General features: G+C 39.5%; 1 protein-coding gene across 1 annotated transcript in view; it reads left to right on the top strand.

The window, feature by feature from the left end:
• Positions 1-14,169, top strand: part of LOC121859671 — a gene marked incomplete at its 3' end in the record, with an annotated part of 43,865 nt that extends 29,696 nt beyond the window's left edge. The window contains exons 4-6 of the mRNA XM_042356593.1: positions 8,505-9,681; positions 13,236-13,519; positions 14,042-14,169. Of these exons, the coding sequence (XP_042212527.1) occupies positions 8,505-9,681; positions 13,236-13,519; positions 14,042-14,169 (1,589 nt within the window). The remainder of the gene's footprint in view (positions 1-8,504; positions 9,682-13,235; positions 13,520-14,041) is intronic.
• Between the last annotated feature and the right edge of the window lie 2,237 nt (positions 14,170-16,406).

Raw genomic sequence — 16,406 nt, 5'->3', positions numbered from 1 at the left:
CTTATCTTTATACCTGTAGTACTGTACACACCTCATTGTTCTTATTCTTATCTTTATACCTGTAGTACTGTACACACCTCATTGTTCTTATTCTTATACCTGTAGTACTGTACACACCTCATTATTCTTATTCTTATACCTGTAGTACTGTACACACCTCATTGTTCTTATTCTTATCTTTATACCTGTAGTACTGTACACCTCATTATTCTTATTCTTATCTTTATACCTGTAGTACTGTACCTCATTGTTCTTATTCTTATACCTGTAGTACTGTACACACCTCATTGTTCTTATTCTTATCTTTATACCTGTAGTACTGTACACACCTCATTGTTCTTATTCTTATACCTGTAGTACTGTACACACCTCATTGTTCTTATTCTTATCTTTATACCTGTAGTACTGTACACACCTCATTGTTCTTATTCTTATACCTGTAGTACTGTACACACCTCATTAATTCTTATTCTTATCTTTATACCTGTAGTACTGTACACACCTCATTGTTCTTATTCTTATACCTGTAGTACTGTACACACCTCATTGTTCTTATTCTTATCTTTACCTGTAGTACTGTACACACCTCATTGTTCTTATTCTTATCTTTTATACCTGTAGTACTGTACACACCTCATTGTTCTTATTCTTATCTTTACCTGTAGTACTGTACACACCTCATTGTTCTTATTCTTTATACCTGTAGTACTGTACACACCTCATATTTCTTATTCTTATACCTGTGAAACTGTACACACCTCATTGTTCTTATTCTTATCTTTATACCTGTAGTACTGTACACACCTCATTGTTCTTATTCTTATACCTCCTTAATTGCTAGCCCACACACACCTCATTAGATTTCTTATTCTTATCTTTATACCTGTAGTACTGTACACACCTCATTGTTCTTATTCTTATCTTTATACCTGTAGTACTGTACACACCTCATTATTCTTTATTCATAAGACAAATTCTCTGGTTGCTTACATATAACACTTTACAGTAAATAATAATCATCTCGGTGACAACAGTTGTTGACAACCAGATTTGTATGTTGGATTTTCAGCAGGGTTGTGTTTCATATTTTTTTTTCTTGTGGATGTAATATTGTTTTAATAACCTTGTTATACATAAAGACATAATTTGTTGAAGTGCAGTTATAACATAACAACAACTAATTTTCTTTAAACAGTTCGGAAGTAGCAGTGTTATCTCCCCCCCTCCAGGCCCCATATATTTGCTTTTCCAGGACTGGGTCTGCCCCAATTAGTCCCACTTTATCGATTCTACCACCTAGTATATCATTTTTTTTATAATATAATTTAAGAAGAAACAAACACCATAGAGGCTGATCATATGAATATAATAATGAATAAATAACCGACTGACAAATGAAACACAGCCAGACTCTCTCTCTCTCTCTCTCTCTCTCTCTCTCTCTCTCTCTCTCTCTCCTCTCTCTCTCTCTCTCTCTCTCTCTCTCTCTCTCTCTCTCTCTCTCTCTCTCTCTCTCTCTCTCTCTCTCTCTCTCTCTCTCTCTCTCTCTCCTCTCTCTCTCTCTCTCTCTCTCTCTCTCTCTCTCTCTCTCTCTCTCTCTCTCTCTCTCTCTCTCTCTCTCTCTCTCTCTCTCTCTCTCTCTCTCCTCTCTCTCTCTCTCTCTCTCCTCTCTCTCTCTCTCTCTCTCTCTCTCTCTCTCTCTCTCTCTCTCCCTCTCTCTCTCTCTCTCTCTCTCTCTCTCTCTCTCTCTCTCTCTCTCTCTCTCTCTCTCTCTCTCTCTCTCTCTCTCTCTCTCTCTCTCTCTCTCTCTCTCTCTCTCTCTCTCTCTCTCTCTCTCTCTCTCTCTCTCTCTCTCTCTCTCTCTCTCTCTCTCTCTCTCTCTCTCTCTCTCTCTCTCTCTCTCTCTCTCTCTCTCTCTCTCTCTCTCTCTCTCTCTCTCTCTCTCTCTCTCTCTCTCTCTCTCTCTCTCTCTCTCTCTCTCTCTCTCTCTCTCTCTCTCTCTCTCTCTCTCTCTCTCTCTCTCTCTCTCTCTCTCTCTCTCTCCCTCTCTCTCTCTCTCTCTCTCTCTCTCTCTCTCTCTCTCTCTCCTCTCTCTCTCTCTCTCTCTCTCTCTCTCTCTCTCTCTCTCTCTCTCTCTCTCTCTCTCTCTCTCTCTCTCTCTCTCTCTCTCTCTCTCCTCCTCTCTCTCTCTCTCTCTCTCTCTCTCTCTCTCTCTCTCTCTCTCTCTCTCTCTCTCTCTCTCTCTCTCTCTCTCTCTCTCTCTCTCTCTCTCTCTCTCTCTCTCTCTCTCTCTCTCTCTCTCTCTCTCTCTCTCTCTCTCTCTCTCTCTCTCTCTCTCTCTCTCTCTCTCTCTCCCCCTCTCTCTCTCCCTCTCCCTCTCTCTCTCTCTCTCTCTCTCTCTCTCCCTCTCTCTCTCCCTCTCTCTCCTCTCTCTCTCTCTCTCTCTCTCTCTCTCTCTCTCTCTCTCTCTCTCTCTCTCTCTCTCTCTCTCTCTCTCTCTCTCTCTCTCTCTCTCTCTCTCTCTCTCTCTCTCTCTCCCTCTCTCTCTCTCTCTCCCCTCTCTCTCTCTCTCTCTCTCTCTCTCTCTCTCTCTCTCTCTCTCTCTCTCTCTCTCTCTCTCTCTCTCTCTCTCTCTCTCTCTCTCTCTCTCTCTCTCTCTCTCTCTCTCTCTCTCTCTCTCTCTCTCTCTCTCTCTCTCTCTCTCTCTCTCTCTCTCTCTCTCTCTCTCTCTCTCTCTCTCTCTCTCTCTCTCTCTCTCTCTCTCTCTCTCTCTCTCTCTCTCTCTCTCTCTCTCTCTCTCTCTCTCTCAGGGAGGGGTTGAGTGGTCAGGGAAGAGGATTTCCTTGTGATTCATCTTATCTCTTATTAGGAAGTCAAATTATATACTGTACAGTGGTCCCTCGGTTAACGAACGGTTCGATTAACGAAATTTCGGTTAACGAATTAGCTCCCATAAGGATTTTCAGTTCGATTAACGAACAAAACTTCGATTAACGAAATCCTTACGACAAACACGTTTTGTTGTGAGCATCAGCTGATGGGCTAGTCTGCCAATTCAGTAATTTGTCCTATGTTTACATTCATTTCCAGTGGAGTAAATATCAAGAAAATTGTCCTCTTAATATTTGTGCATTTTTTATATTAAATTTACAGTATTGGTCATTCTAAAATTTAGCCATCCAAGCTCTGTCTACATAAAGTTTTTCAACTATTATTTTTGGCTCCATATATGTAACTTTATTCATTTATTGAGACTTATTTACACGTACACACTGTCCTAAGGGCAAAGCTGTACTATAGTAGGCTCTCGCCAATAACGACTTCCACAATAACGTTTTCGACAATAACGGTAAGTTACAATAGATACCCATTTTCGATAATAACGTCTGGATTCTCATGAATAACGGAAATTTCGCGGGAAGCGTCCGAGCGCATCAATGATAGCATTTGTTTGCCGCCATGTTGATGACGTAGTTGTCCACTCCGCCTCACTCTCACTCTCACACACGCTCAGTGGAATACAGCGCAGCGCCCACTTTGTGAGATTTTCGCCACTATAACCAGTGGTTGTCAGGGTCGGTGATCAATAATGGCTTCCGCATTTTTGCCTGTGGGGGCTAGGGGAGGTGGTGGAGGGAGTGATTTGCCACCTGAATGACTGGGAACATTTAAAGTGAGGAAATTGAACTGTCCCGAGTCTACAGTGCGAAATATTAAGAGGAACTTAGAGGAGACCAAGAAGAGTATTGTGCTGGCTAAAAATAGTTCGGTAGTGATGGAAATGCGAGGCGAGCTATGAATGATAAAGGCGATAGAAACAGGTTGTTAGTGATAACAGAGCATTTATTTGTGAAATGGTTAGCTTGTAGAATGAAAGACAGTGCAAGTGTTAGCGGCCCTCAGATACGGAACAATCATCACACCAAGCACCTCAAAAACTAAGTGTTATATTACTCAAACTCTTTATTTTGATGATTGAATAGCAATTCTTTTTATTTCAGCTAACAAAAAGTGTTAGGAGGGCTTCAAGGGGAAACAATGAGTGAAATTCTTGTGGCAGCGGCACCAATAAACCGTTTTTACATGTATTTTAATGTCACACAAATAACGTTTTCGCTAATAACGGTGTTTTTGAGGCACCTATTAAACGTTATTGGTGAGAGCCTACTGTATACACAATTCGTTCCACAGTCTTTCGTTAACCGAAAATTTTGCGAACCGAATCATTTGTTTCAATGGGATATTGGGTAATTGGTTCCAGTTCACAGAAAAGTATACTGTGTATATATATATATATATATATATATATATATATATATATATATATATATATATATATATATATATATATATATATATATATATATATATATATATATATATATATATATATATGCAAGTAAATCACTGTAGGTGCGCGTGATCCAGGTATATGCTGATAACCACAAGGAAAAAAGAAAACACGAAGTTCCCAAGCGCTTTCGTGTAATTCACATCTTCAGGGGTGAGTACAGACTAAAGAGAAGTACAAAACAAGGTGTATATATACAGAGGAGGGTGAGATCAGGTCCACAATGGTCAGGTATTAGGTAATGACCCTACTAATCTTTAAATAGCACCGCAACGGTCGGTAGTCAGGTCAGAGGGTAAGGTGACCCAACCTTCTCACCTGGTTACAAATCTTCTTAATTACAAAATTGTCCAGTTTGTACATGCCATTACTCAAATTCATGTTGAATGCTTTGGTATGTTTAATGAGACTAGATTCTATGATGTTCCTACTATCAATTGAATTACAAGGTAATATTGAGGAGGCATTATCCCAGTCAATGCAATGCTTGTTATCCCTCAAATGAACAAACAGAGCATTGGATTCCTGGCCTGTCCTAACACTATATTTATGTTGTTTAAGTCTAGTTACAAGATCTTTACCTGTCTGGCCTAAGTAAAACATATTACATTCCTTGCAAGGAACTTTATAAATGCTTAAACATTACTAAGAAAACTTTTTATAGAACTGATCCCAAGCCCACCCATGACCATAAGAATATCTTAATATTACCATTTCACAAAAATTTCTCACACATTCCTTTACAACTAAAAACCTGGAACGTCAATGTGGCATTTAAAAACTCATGCACTGTTCAACAAATGTTAATCAAGAACTCCCGCAACAACACAATTGGTTGCATTTATAAAGTTCCTTGCAAGGAATGTTTTGTCAACGCGAATCGGCTATAACGCGATTGATGAATAGAAGAATGCTATTTGTAAAGTGCGAACGTGTGTTGGCTGTAACGCGATTCCACTCGAACATTTTAAGTGTACTGTCGCTTGGCGCGGGGTTATGCAGTGTTTACAGTTCACGTTCGACATCACATGTTGAATTGATTCATGTGTTTTGTTTGTGAAGCGTTGTTTGATAGGGACTCTATAAATTTCATCAGTTTTTTATGCAAATTTAGCTGTTCCCATAAATACTGTATAAAAAAAAATAATAATAATGTTTCGCAGTGCGGACTAATAGCGTTTTGCACTCGCGCTCTCTGTTTCCATCACACGATCAGTTGAAACACATGGGTTGTTTTGAAGCGTCCTCAGTGATTTTTGCTTACTATTTTTCATAATTTTGTGGTATTAACTGTGAATATGGAAAAGAAGAATATCTCCAAGAAGCGTTCTGGTGATCGCATTCCCTGTGGTAATCGTAAAAGAAAGGCATGACTCCTCAACCTCAAAATCACCCTTCTCCCCCATCAAGTTATATTCATATTTTTTCAAGGTAATGTGTTGCATTTACTGTATGATTTCATTATTAGATATGAATGTAACATTTATTTAGACTGTTCTATCCTTTGTGTTAGGCTAACTACTAAATTTTTTCGATTTCGAGTACAGTAGTCCCTCGGTTAACGAACACAATTCGTTCCAAAAGGTCATTCGTTAACTGAAAATTTTGTTAACCGAAACCATTGTTTCAATGGGATTTTGGGTAATTGGTTCCAGCTCACCGAAAATTACATACAAAGTAAAAATAAATGCAGTAAAGTACACCTACTTTGAGATGTGTATGTAGAAGGCTCCTGGTTGATGATGATGATGATGGGAATTAGAAGTGGGGGTGGAGGAGAAGGGAGAAGAGAAGGAAGTGGGGGTGGAAGAGAAATCACCCCATGCTTCATGACGTCATTTCACCCATAAAATTTTAAGTTCACTTGGTGTAATTCAAGATTATTTTCTTTAAATCAACACTGCACTGCACTATATATTGTCAATATGTGAAATAAATTTCAGAATGACCAATAATTGTATTGTAAAAATGTAAAATTAGTTTATGTTCAAGAGAGTCTCAAGCATGATGCTATCTCTACTGACCAGAGATACAAACTGACGCCTGTTTGGTGAGTTGAGTGGCTGTTTGGCGCACTAAAAACTAGTTTCCTGGACTTCACTTATGTTAAATAATTGTTAAAATGACTAAAAGTTTTAATATAAAACTCTTAAAATTATTGAAGAGTACAAACTTCTTGATATTTATTAAAATGGGAACGAATTTAAGCCCTAGAGCCGATTACTGTATTGGCGGACTAATATTCCAGCTGGTGAGCAAGCAAAAACATGTTGACATGATTTCGTAAGAATTTCGTTAACCGAATTTTTTTCGTTAACCGAATTGAATATTCTTATGGAAGGTAATTCGTTAACCGAGGGACCACTGTAATCTGCACCTAACCCTATTTTCTCCATAAGCCCTGTTATTTCTATTGTGCAAATTTCTACAACGCTAGGTTGTACAAGAACACAACTATCGCGTTGTAGCAGAACTGACTGTATATACTCTTAGTCTTAAATCACTACTGTAATGTGATACAGGTGATTAATTTTTATTTCTTGTGCAAAATATATGACGTTTATATTTAAATTATTCGCTGTCTTGCAAGGATTCCAGCAAGGCAAATTATATTCTCCTAATTTTAGTCTGAGATATTATATAAGATAAAAACTGTAAGCCTAAAACCCTGGCTGGGCAGATGGGGGAGAGGGAGGGAGGGAGCGAGGGGATATGTTTAACAGTTGGTGCTGAAGGTCTAATGTGTGTTTATTTATCAGTCCTTAAGTGACTGAGCTTCTCTCTTATAAAATGCCAGTGAAATGACCTGGGAGAATATAATTTACATTGCTGGGATTCGTGTAAGATAGTGATTAATTTGAATATAAACAAGATATAATTTGCACTAGACATAACAATTTTAGTACATATACAGTACAGGTTTGCACTCACGGTAATTTATTTCTTTTACGTTTCTTTTAGTATGGTGTGTGCATGTAAATGAAGGAAAATAAATGAAGAAACTTTCGGTTAACGAACGACTGTGAAACGAATTGTGTTCATTAACCGTGGGACCACTGTACTGTATTGTATTTTGTTGTATTATTTAATACTATGTTATATTATTTATGATGAAACATACACCATAATAGGCTGATCATACGAGAATACTGTATATTAATGAAATAAAAACAAACTAGCGATCATGGCAACAGCCAGTCCCTCACATAAGTGTCATCTGTACCTATTAGTTCTCGTTAGGCCCTTATCAAATCTGGTTAGACCACACTCCCACACTCCCCATTAAAGACAATCGTTTAAGGTTGAAACAAAAGAGAAAGTATCGCTGGAGGCACAGTACAGTACCACATAATTACGGGTAGTCCACACTTGATGTGAGAGAAAGGTTCATAAAAAGTTTTGTGCCAGGCAAATTTGTGCTAAATGAATCCTGATACAAGCCATTTAATGGAAACATGTAAAAGATGAGGGGTGCAAGAGAGAGAGAGAACAGGGTACTACAGCGCCAAAACATTCACTAATGAATTCCTTGTGACACCACTTTTTTTATTTAAACACTTAATTCTATTTTTCAAACACTTACAATACTAAATTATGATTGACCCGAGTCTTGTGGAGCAATAGAACCCGTGAGTGTCATGAATCCAATATGTGGTACGTAAATGTTTTTAGCCAGTTTAGACTTTCTTAACTGATTGATTTTCTTTTATAATTAAAATTGAAAGCATATTTAGTGAAACATTCATAGTATTTAAAGTTTTTCTAAGGAATTAAACATTGAAGACATATTTAATGTTCTTATACTAAAAGCAAAGGATATACTTGAATACTGTAGTACAGTAGAAAGCCAAACAGTGAAGAACAGAACACATTATACAGTAATAAACAATTCTTGAGACAATACTTTTTTCACTTCAATTCAAATTGCATCGTTTCAAAACAACCCAGATATACAAAGTTACAAACATTAGTAAACAGTTCAACCAAGAATAACCAGCAATGTCATCAGATGCCTATTTACATTTGGACAAAACTTAGGGTCACAGTTTTGAAAAAGGTGTTTAGTAGTTGGACTGAGTTGACAAGTACTGTACAGTGTTGCTGTTACTTTGTGGAGGTTGTGTGTGTTATATGTTCTCCTTTGTTATTCCAGGTACACGGACTGCAGCACTAGAGAGAATGCTGACATTATTCATGGAAGTGAAGTGGAGAGACAAAACCATGCAGTGGAAGAAAATAGCATACTTCCCAAAACAAACACTGGAGTTTCACATATGGAGGAAGAAGAGAGACAGGAGCCCCATGTGGAAATTTCTCCAGGAAGACAGAATTGTTTGGATTGTTCAGAGCCATTTTCTGTAAACTTGCCAATATTTATACAGGGTACAGGAAGATGTGAAGATGCAATGTCTGAAGGTTTCCAACCCTTAGATGTGGATAATGAGGAAGACGTGTCAACGGATATGTTCATAGAAACTGATTCAGAAAGGGAGGAGACGGAACAATTCGATCTTGAACTGGAGTCGGCGGATTCGAGTGTGGATGTTTGTGAAGAAACACAGGCCTCAGAACTGCAGGATCACACACAGAGAGCACCAAAAAACGATGAAGTCCAAACTTTTATACCAGAAACAGAAGATTTAGATAATGTAGAAAACTTGGAGGATGTAAGTACTAGCAGGAACAATGAATTAGAAATGGAAGAAAATTGTAAGTCAATTTCATCACAAGAAACTAATTGTGATATTATTGATGGTATGCAAAACACTTTATCTGAGGATAAGCTGTTCAACACAGGATCACTAGTTGAAGGTGTAATCCCTGATGCTAACTTTAACCAAAATTTTTTAACAGACAGTGAATCCAGTTGTGAATCGGGGAGTTCATCCTGTTTTTCGGGTTCTTTTAGTTTTGTAATAAAAGATGAGCAGAACCTGAAGAATCACATGAGAAGTAATGAAAAAGATGCCTCACCCTTGAAAGATGATAACACTGTGGCTCCCATACAAAAAGACTCTTCAGATGTAGATACTAGCCCTGAAGAAAGGCAAATTTCATATATGGCAGCTGGCCAGCCCAAAACCAAGCATAGATCAATTAGATACACTAAAAGAGCCTTACGTGAACAGTATTCAACATCACCGGAAGAAATAAATCGCATGCACCGAAAACGGTTCCAACCGTTGAAAAATAAGAAAGGATCAAGATTTGCTTGTGACATGAGCTCACCGCAAAGTGAAATAGTAATCCAAAGGCCAACACCAACAAAGCCTGATAGGAATCATGTCCTTCAAGGAGCCTTAAGTGTGAAGCCTACCAGAACTACAAAGGTAAGACATTTTCTGTAGTCTACTTTTGGTCAGGTAACATTAATATGTGGCAGCTTTCTTGTGGTTGTTATAAGTCATCAGCCCCCTTTAATGTACCCCAGGGTTGATCTGATAATCCTTTTGGATATAGTACTGATTACTTTTCCCTACCACTGTACAATCTATCTCATATGAAAGGGACTTTGACAGCTGTTATCCAAAAATCTGAAAGGTCTCATTAGAGCTTTGAGTAACTAGTCAGCACTTACAATTATTGAGGCTATTGTGTGCTAAATTTGGTTTCAGTTGGAAAAAAGTATAACTATTTAAGCTTTGTCACTTCTGGGATGAATTAATCCTCTGTAAGGTCCCCCTCACTGGAAGCCACCTTGCTGGGGTCCCAATGATCTGGTTAGCTTTACCAGAGTGGTGTTTGGCCCCTCTTCCTAGGGAAAGGATTTCCCAAACAGGGTAGGTCGCCAGGGAGGGTTCAGACATAATGGCTCCTATCCTGCTGCCACTTTTGAGAGCAGACCAACAACATTGTCCCTAGGCCACCGGGACTGGAATACCCTCCCACGTGTTTGGTGTTTAAAGTGACGCCCCATAATGCAGGGAGGTGATTCCTGGAGATTGAGTGACACACACACACACACACACACACACACACACACACACACACACACACACACACACACACACACACACACACACACACCCACACCCACCCCACCCCACACCCACCCACCCACCCACCCACCCACCCACCCACCCACCCACCCACCCACCCACCCACCCACCCACCCACCCACCCACCCACCCACCCACCCACCCACCCACACACACACACACACACACACGGCCATTCTTGGCGGCGCTCGTGCCTTCCTTTAAATGATCAAATAAATGAAGTTTCTTGGCTTTCTTGTCGGTAATAAAAACGCGCACAAATATTGTAATCTTTTTCTTGTTATCTATGATATTTATATTACTAATGTGTTTTACAAGCTAATTTTGCTTTCCCAAGTGTGGAAATTATCAGAGATCAATGCAGAAAAGTTATTATTCCTTAACCCTTTCATCATGGATGGGGCCCTAGACGTTTCCTGCAGTATACTCCAAACATGCAAATAAAATGGTTTATTAAAATTATCAAATGGTTTATTAAAATGAAGTTAGATTTTATGAATAATTTCAGTAACACTCAGCTACAGGGGTCAACTCCCTGGCTTTACTCATTTTGTACTGTTAAACTTAGGTACATTTTCTACTTACACCATGACTGGGTGTACATGTACAAGAACACACATAATACTCTTACATAGCACCTTTGAGCACCATTATTACAAGTGGCAATGATGCCAGTTACAGCACCAACACTAATACTTTAACATCACCAGAATTAGTAGTTTCTCTTCACCACTGCGGTACCTTTGCCCACAAGCAAAGTGATGGTCAACCTACTCTTGCTGGCTCCAAACACTCAGACAATTCAGGTAATACATACAGGTGTACTCGGAAGAATAACACAGCCACCATATAGCCCTACTGAGTAGTGGACTCATCCATAACAATGATGGGGGCTGGCGGTGTTTGCTCGGCCTGTGATATCAACAAGCTGGACAGTGAACACGTCAGGTGAACGGCTTGTCAGTTGACTGGACCCCAGAGGTGGTGGTTAGTTCCCAACACTCGTATTCACGAATTTACCCGAGTTTACTGGCCTTAATCCATCTCCCAAACTAGTGTGGAGGTCGTCCCAATCTACAAGGCTCTTGGGCGAGAGGAACCTGTGGGTGGAGGAGTTTCAGACCCTGGACTGAGGTTGTTGACATGAACGTCAACGTTTCAAAAGGACGCTATGGGCGTAAGAATACTTCACTTAAAAGACATCAGTTACCTTACTGTATCACTTGCATATTCAAACTATTAACCAAGTCAAAATCACTTAATGTGGCGAGGTATAACATGGAGCTAGACATTACCTATGGGTGGAGGAGTTTCAGGTGCTGGACTGACGCCTGAGAGCGTCAGTGCTCCTCACTCCTCCTCCTCTCAGCTCTAATTCCACTCACCCCAACTATGTAAATGTACTACATTACTGTACACTTTGACGTTTGAAACTAAGACTACGAACTCATTTCCGTTTCCTAAGATTCCCTTTTCAATCTATGCTCTGACTGAACTGTCAAAGACAAGAATCAAATTGATTTCAAGGTTCAGGATGGCATTCCTTGGTGTGCGGAGCCTAAGACATGTAGTGACCGATTACACCTGCTTATGCCTGATCTCCACCACAGCATGTCTGAAAAACCAGTCTGAGGTTATGGGTCCTGTAAACCATGCATTTTTGGAGTTATAGTAGTGGACTGGGAGCCTGTGCATAATGTCCTTGACTGCACGAGGCTTCTTGCTCTTCCCCACTACCACATGTGTAAGCATATGGCTCTCATTGGCATTTGCAGACACTCGCTCTTTTGAAAGTTTCCTACTGGGCACACTTTTTTTGCTTCTGGAGGCTTGTATATTCTTTGGTAAAGCTTTCCAGAAGAGTCCAGTTTCATCTGCATTGTACAGTTGGCATAATTGAAAGTTTTTGGCATCCATTAAGTCCTTAAATTTTTCCCTAAATGGCTTCACAGTGCGAATATCAGCACGCAGCCTCTCACCACAGTTTTTTCTCACAATATTGTGGTGCCTTCGCAATCTGAATAGCCAACCAGCACTGCCTGGCAGCTGCCTGGATGTTCACACCTGTGGCTGCTATTCCACTCGCACGTTGCTGTACGAACTTTTATACACTGCCCCTTCCAAATCCTCATTCCCAACCTTCCTCATTCTTCTAATGCCAGATTTTTCCTGGTCCACATTAAATTTTATGGCATATTTGTGCAAATTATCTTTGTATTTTCGTATATCCGACACCGACTTTTGAAATTCTGTATTCACCACATATTTGTGAGGGAGTAGCACCCTTTTCTAGTTTTTCAATCACCTTTAACTTTTTGTTCACTGATAAGGTCTTAGACTTAACCTTCTCACCACCCTAATGGATACCAAACACCTTCTTAGGGGCCATGGTTATTGTCTTAATTTTTAAATAAAATTCAAAAATATGTATCCTACTTCTACTCAATGTAACCTCATTACTGGCAATGTCAAATATGTTTGAAAATAAAGTTCAACACGTCTAAATGGCAATGAAACACTATCGACAGAGCGAGAGAGCTGAAGGGATGCTGTCGAGGACGTTACTTGTTAATTTTTTAATTCCGTATTTAAATTTGTGAATTATTTTGGGGCAGATTTTGGCTGGCTTAAGTGATATCTGGCTTAGTGGGATGTGCCTTAATAGGGTTTTACTGTATGTTTATATTTATAATTTTTCCACCAAAAGAAACTTTGATTAGAGTTAGTAGGTAGAGCACATTGAGGAGACTTAGAAGGGTATTTACTACTTCAACAACATTCTGCTCCACACTTCATTGTACAGTACAAGTAATAAATATCAGTTTAATTCTCGCTTTAACCCTTGATAAAATCAGCAGCATAATTTATGATAATATGTATTACAGAGAGCAGCTTCTCCAGAGAAGAGAAAGAAACTAACAAAACTATATGACACGTATGACAGTGATAATATTGAGAGTGAAGATGATCACTCTTTTCTCAGCGAAGATGACTTTAACACCAGTGAAGATGAGGAGATTCCTCAAAAAGGTGATCAAAATGCATCTTTACCTGACAAGGCCTTATATAGAGACTCCTTCACAGGACGTTTTGATCGTCTCTACAATCCCACTACTGGATGTATACTAGGAGATAAAAGAAGATCTGTAAATACCATAAGAAAAATTAGGTAAGTTGGATGTCGGTTTATGTAATATAGTAGTACTTTATTTTTAACCAAACAAAGTTAACAATAGTGTAGTGTGATAATGTTTGCTCTGTAGCATTTTAATACTATGAGGTATTTGAGTTTTCTACCTTATTCTTTGTTATTCAGACAAAATAATTAAGTTGATGGAGAGCATTGGCATCAAGTGGTGGATGGGGAAGGGTTTGCTGGTGGTGGTGGTGTGTGATGCAGGTTTGTGTGAAGTGACAGTAGTAAACCAGAATTGGCTCCTTGTTGAAGTGAAGTACCCTGACAGTTGCATCATTTACAGCAGTGATAATGTGTGAGTGTTTTCTCTTGACACTGGCCACTTTGCTGTCAGTGGAAAAAAGGCTTGAAATAGTGAAAAAGAAATCTGATAGACATTCTTCCAGCTAAAAGGTTTTGGTGTTGATTTTAACTTGATTAGTTTTAAATGTGAATAAACAATTTTGTTTCTTTTTGTACCATTAGGCAGGTAATACATCCATTTGTCTTTCACAGGCGTTATGAACCTTATTCCGTCAAAGAAGATTTGGTGATTATCAAGTACATTGAGAAACATAAACTACAAGCAGCTGCAGGTGGCATAGAAATGTGGCAAAATATGGAGAGAGCTGGTATTTTACAAAGTGAGTCATTAAAATATATGAATCCTTTTGTAATCTTTGTGTCATAGTTAGATCATTTAATATTTTGCCATTTACAGGGATTGATAAGTGCACCCACCTCTCATTTTACACGATGTTATGTTCTTGAAAACCACCGCTTAATTAAAAAACATGCAAATTAAACATCATGTTCCCTTAAGAATACATGTAAATGGTACAGATTAGCGATTTTTTTTTTTTTGTGGATTAGCCCACCCAAGCACAGGTCACTGACCCACATCGGGGCCAAGGAGGCAAAAATGTAATAATCATAATAATAATAATAATAATAATAATAATAATAATAATAATTAAGAACCATAAAGAAATACAAAAATGAAAAAAAGATCAAAAGTGAAAAACAATATACAGTTGTACCCCGCTTTACGCGGTCAATTGAACCCACAGGGTACCGCATTAAGTGAAGGACAGAACATATGGGATTTATTCCAATAGAGACTGGCCCAACCCCCAAACTCCACTTTTTGACAACACACAACTATGTTGTAGTAGAAATATTATCTTAACTTTATGATGGTATGCATACACAATTAATAATTAAGAGAAATATAAATAATATTAGGTTTTTTAACACTTACATTAGTAGAAAAGATGGCTGGGCACACGGGGATGGTGGGTTGGTTCCGAGGCAGAGGGCAGATTATTGGCCCTCACCTGTATCACTTGTATCAATTGTATCACTATCCACCACAGAGGCTTGCAGGGCCTCTTTGTCAAACCCCTCAAAGTCCATATAAGTCCATATCCTCACTATCACTGACTTGGGCCGGCTGTGGTGGGTGGCGGGTGAAGAACTCGGTAATGTTTTGATGACTGGGCGACCTTGTGCGCATCGTGCCCGCGCCGCTTCACGCGTATATGAGTAGATGAACCGCGTTAAGTGAAAGTTCGGTTCTGGCGAGGCACTGCGTATATGAGAAATCGCGTTAAGTGAAACCGCTTAAAGCGGGGTAATACTGTATGTATGTTGTGTTGTCAACAGTAAGAGAAACAATTGAGACCCTGCAATTGTATGTAAATGAGGCAGAAAGTCAGATCACCAACCTGGTCACAATTTTCGTGATGCCATATAACAGTAGGGTCTACCATAGACCACATTATGCTTCCAATATCTTCCCAGGCAGTAGTACCTCCCTGTTTGCTAGCTGCCTAATACTTGCTACCTACCGCACAGGGTATGAACAGTGCTCTCACTTAAACCAAGCATGCGGCCAACATTCGACACACACTCTCCTCTCTGAAGGCGGGTGATCACATTTAATTTCACGTCCATTGCGATTGTTTTTTTTAGCTTTAGGCGCCCCAGGAGATGGTTTTGAGCTGTGATGAAAGTAGCGTTAACACTAAAAAGGTACCAATATTTTGATAAATGAAAACTGAAGAAAAAAAGTAGTGCTGGTGAAGACTGAAAAAAGTATATAGGAAGCGATGAACCAGAATACTACCTGGCTTAGCTTGGAGAAGGGCATTGCACTGTCGTGTTAGTGACCATAGGAAATAGCCACGTGGATCTAGTTGTGTTGTGGGGAAGAGTAGTGTGAAGGCTGACCCTTGGCCACTCTATTCTGCAGATCAGCTGGAGCAGTTGAGGGAGAGAGATAGGCGGCTCTAAAGGGAAAGAAAGAAGCCCTCAGGCTGAACTCCTTCAGGTTGGTGTCACTGAAGGAACAGGCGTGGAGAGTGGTTGTTTCAGGGACTAAGGAGTCAAGACTCCAGGAAAGCCGACTAGGGTGTGGTGCAGTAACCTCTACCAGAGTGTTGAAAGAAGCTGGCGAGGAAGAGAAAGAGGCAGGACGATTGTGGTGAGGAGAGAAAAAGGGCGGTTGTTCAACCCTGCCAGATGGTAAGGTCATGTGATTGGGGACAGCCAGGTGAGGTTTTTAGATGGACTTTTCGTGCAAGAGATAGAGCGTAGGACTAGGGTGTGTTTTCATGTGGAGGATAGGGCATGTAGCTGGAGGATACATAGGATTTTATCAGAGAGGAAGCACCAAGCCAGTAGTGTCATGTGAGCAGGAAACGACATTGGAAGGTTAGAATTTCCAAAAACAATAGGTGCTAGAAGGCTAGAGATAGGAAGGGATCTGATAGCTATGTGGAGTCTTGCCTACAGAAGAAATGTAAATAAATGACCTAAATGCAAACCTAGCAATATTGCACATACCAATGATTACGATACTATTTATGTCTAGTGCAAA

This window comes from Homarus americanus, unplaced genomic scaffold (assembly GCF_018991925.1).
Source record: "Homarus americanus isolate GMGI-L3 unplaced genomic scaffold, GMGI_Hamer_2.0 scaffold56754, whole genome shotgun sequence".
In the NCBI taxonomy this organism is placed as follows: Eukaryota; Metazoa; Arthropoda; class Malacostraca; order Decapoda; family Nephropidae; genus Homarus; species Homarus americanus.
The sequence above is the reverse complement of the archived record's forward strand: the minus strand, read 5'-3'. Positions and strand labels throughout refer to the sequence as shown.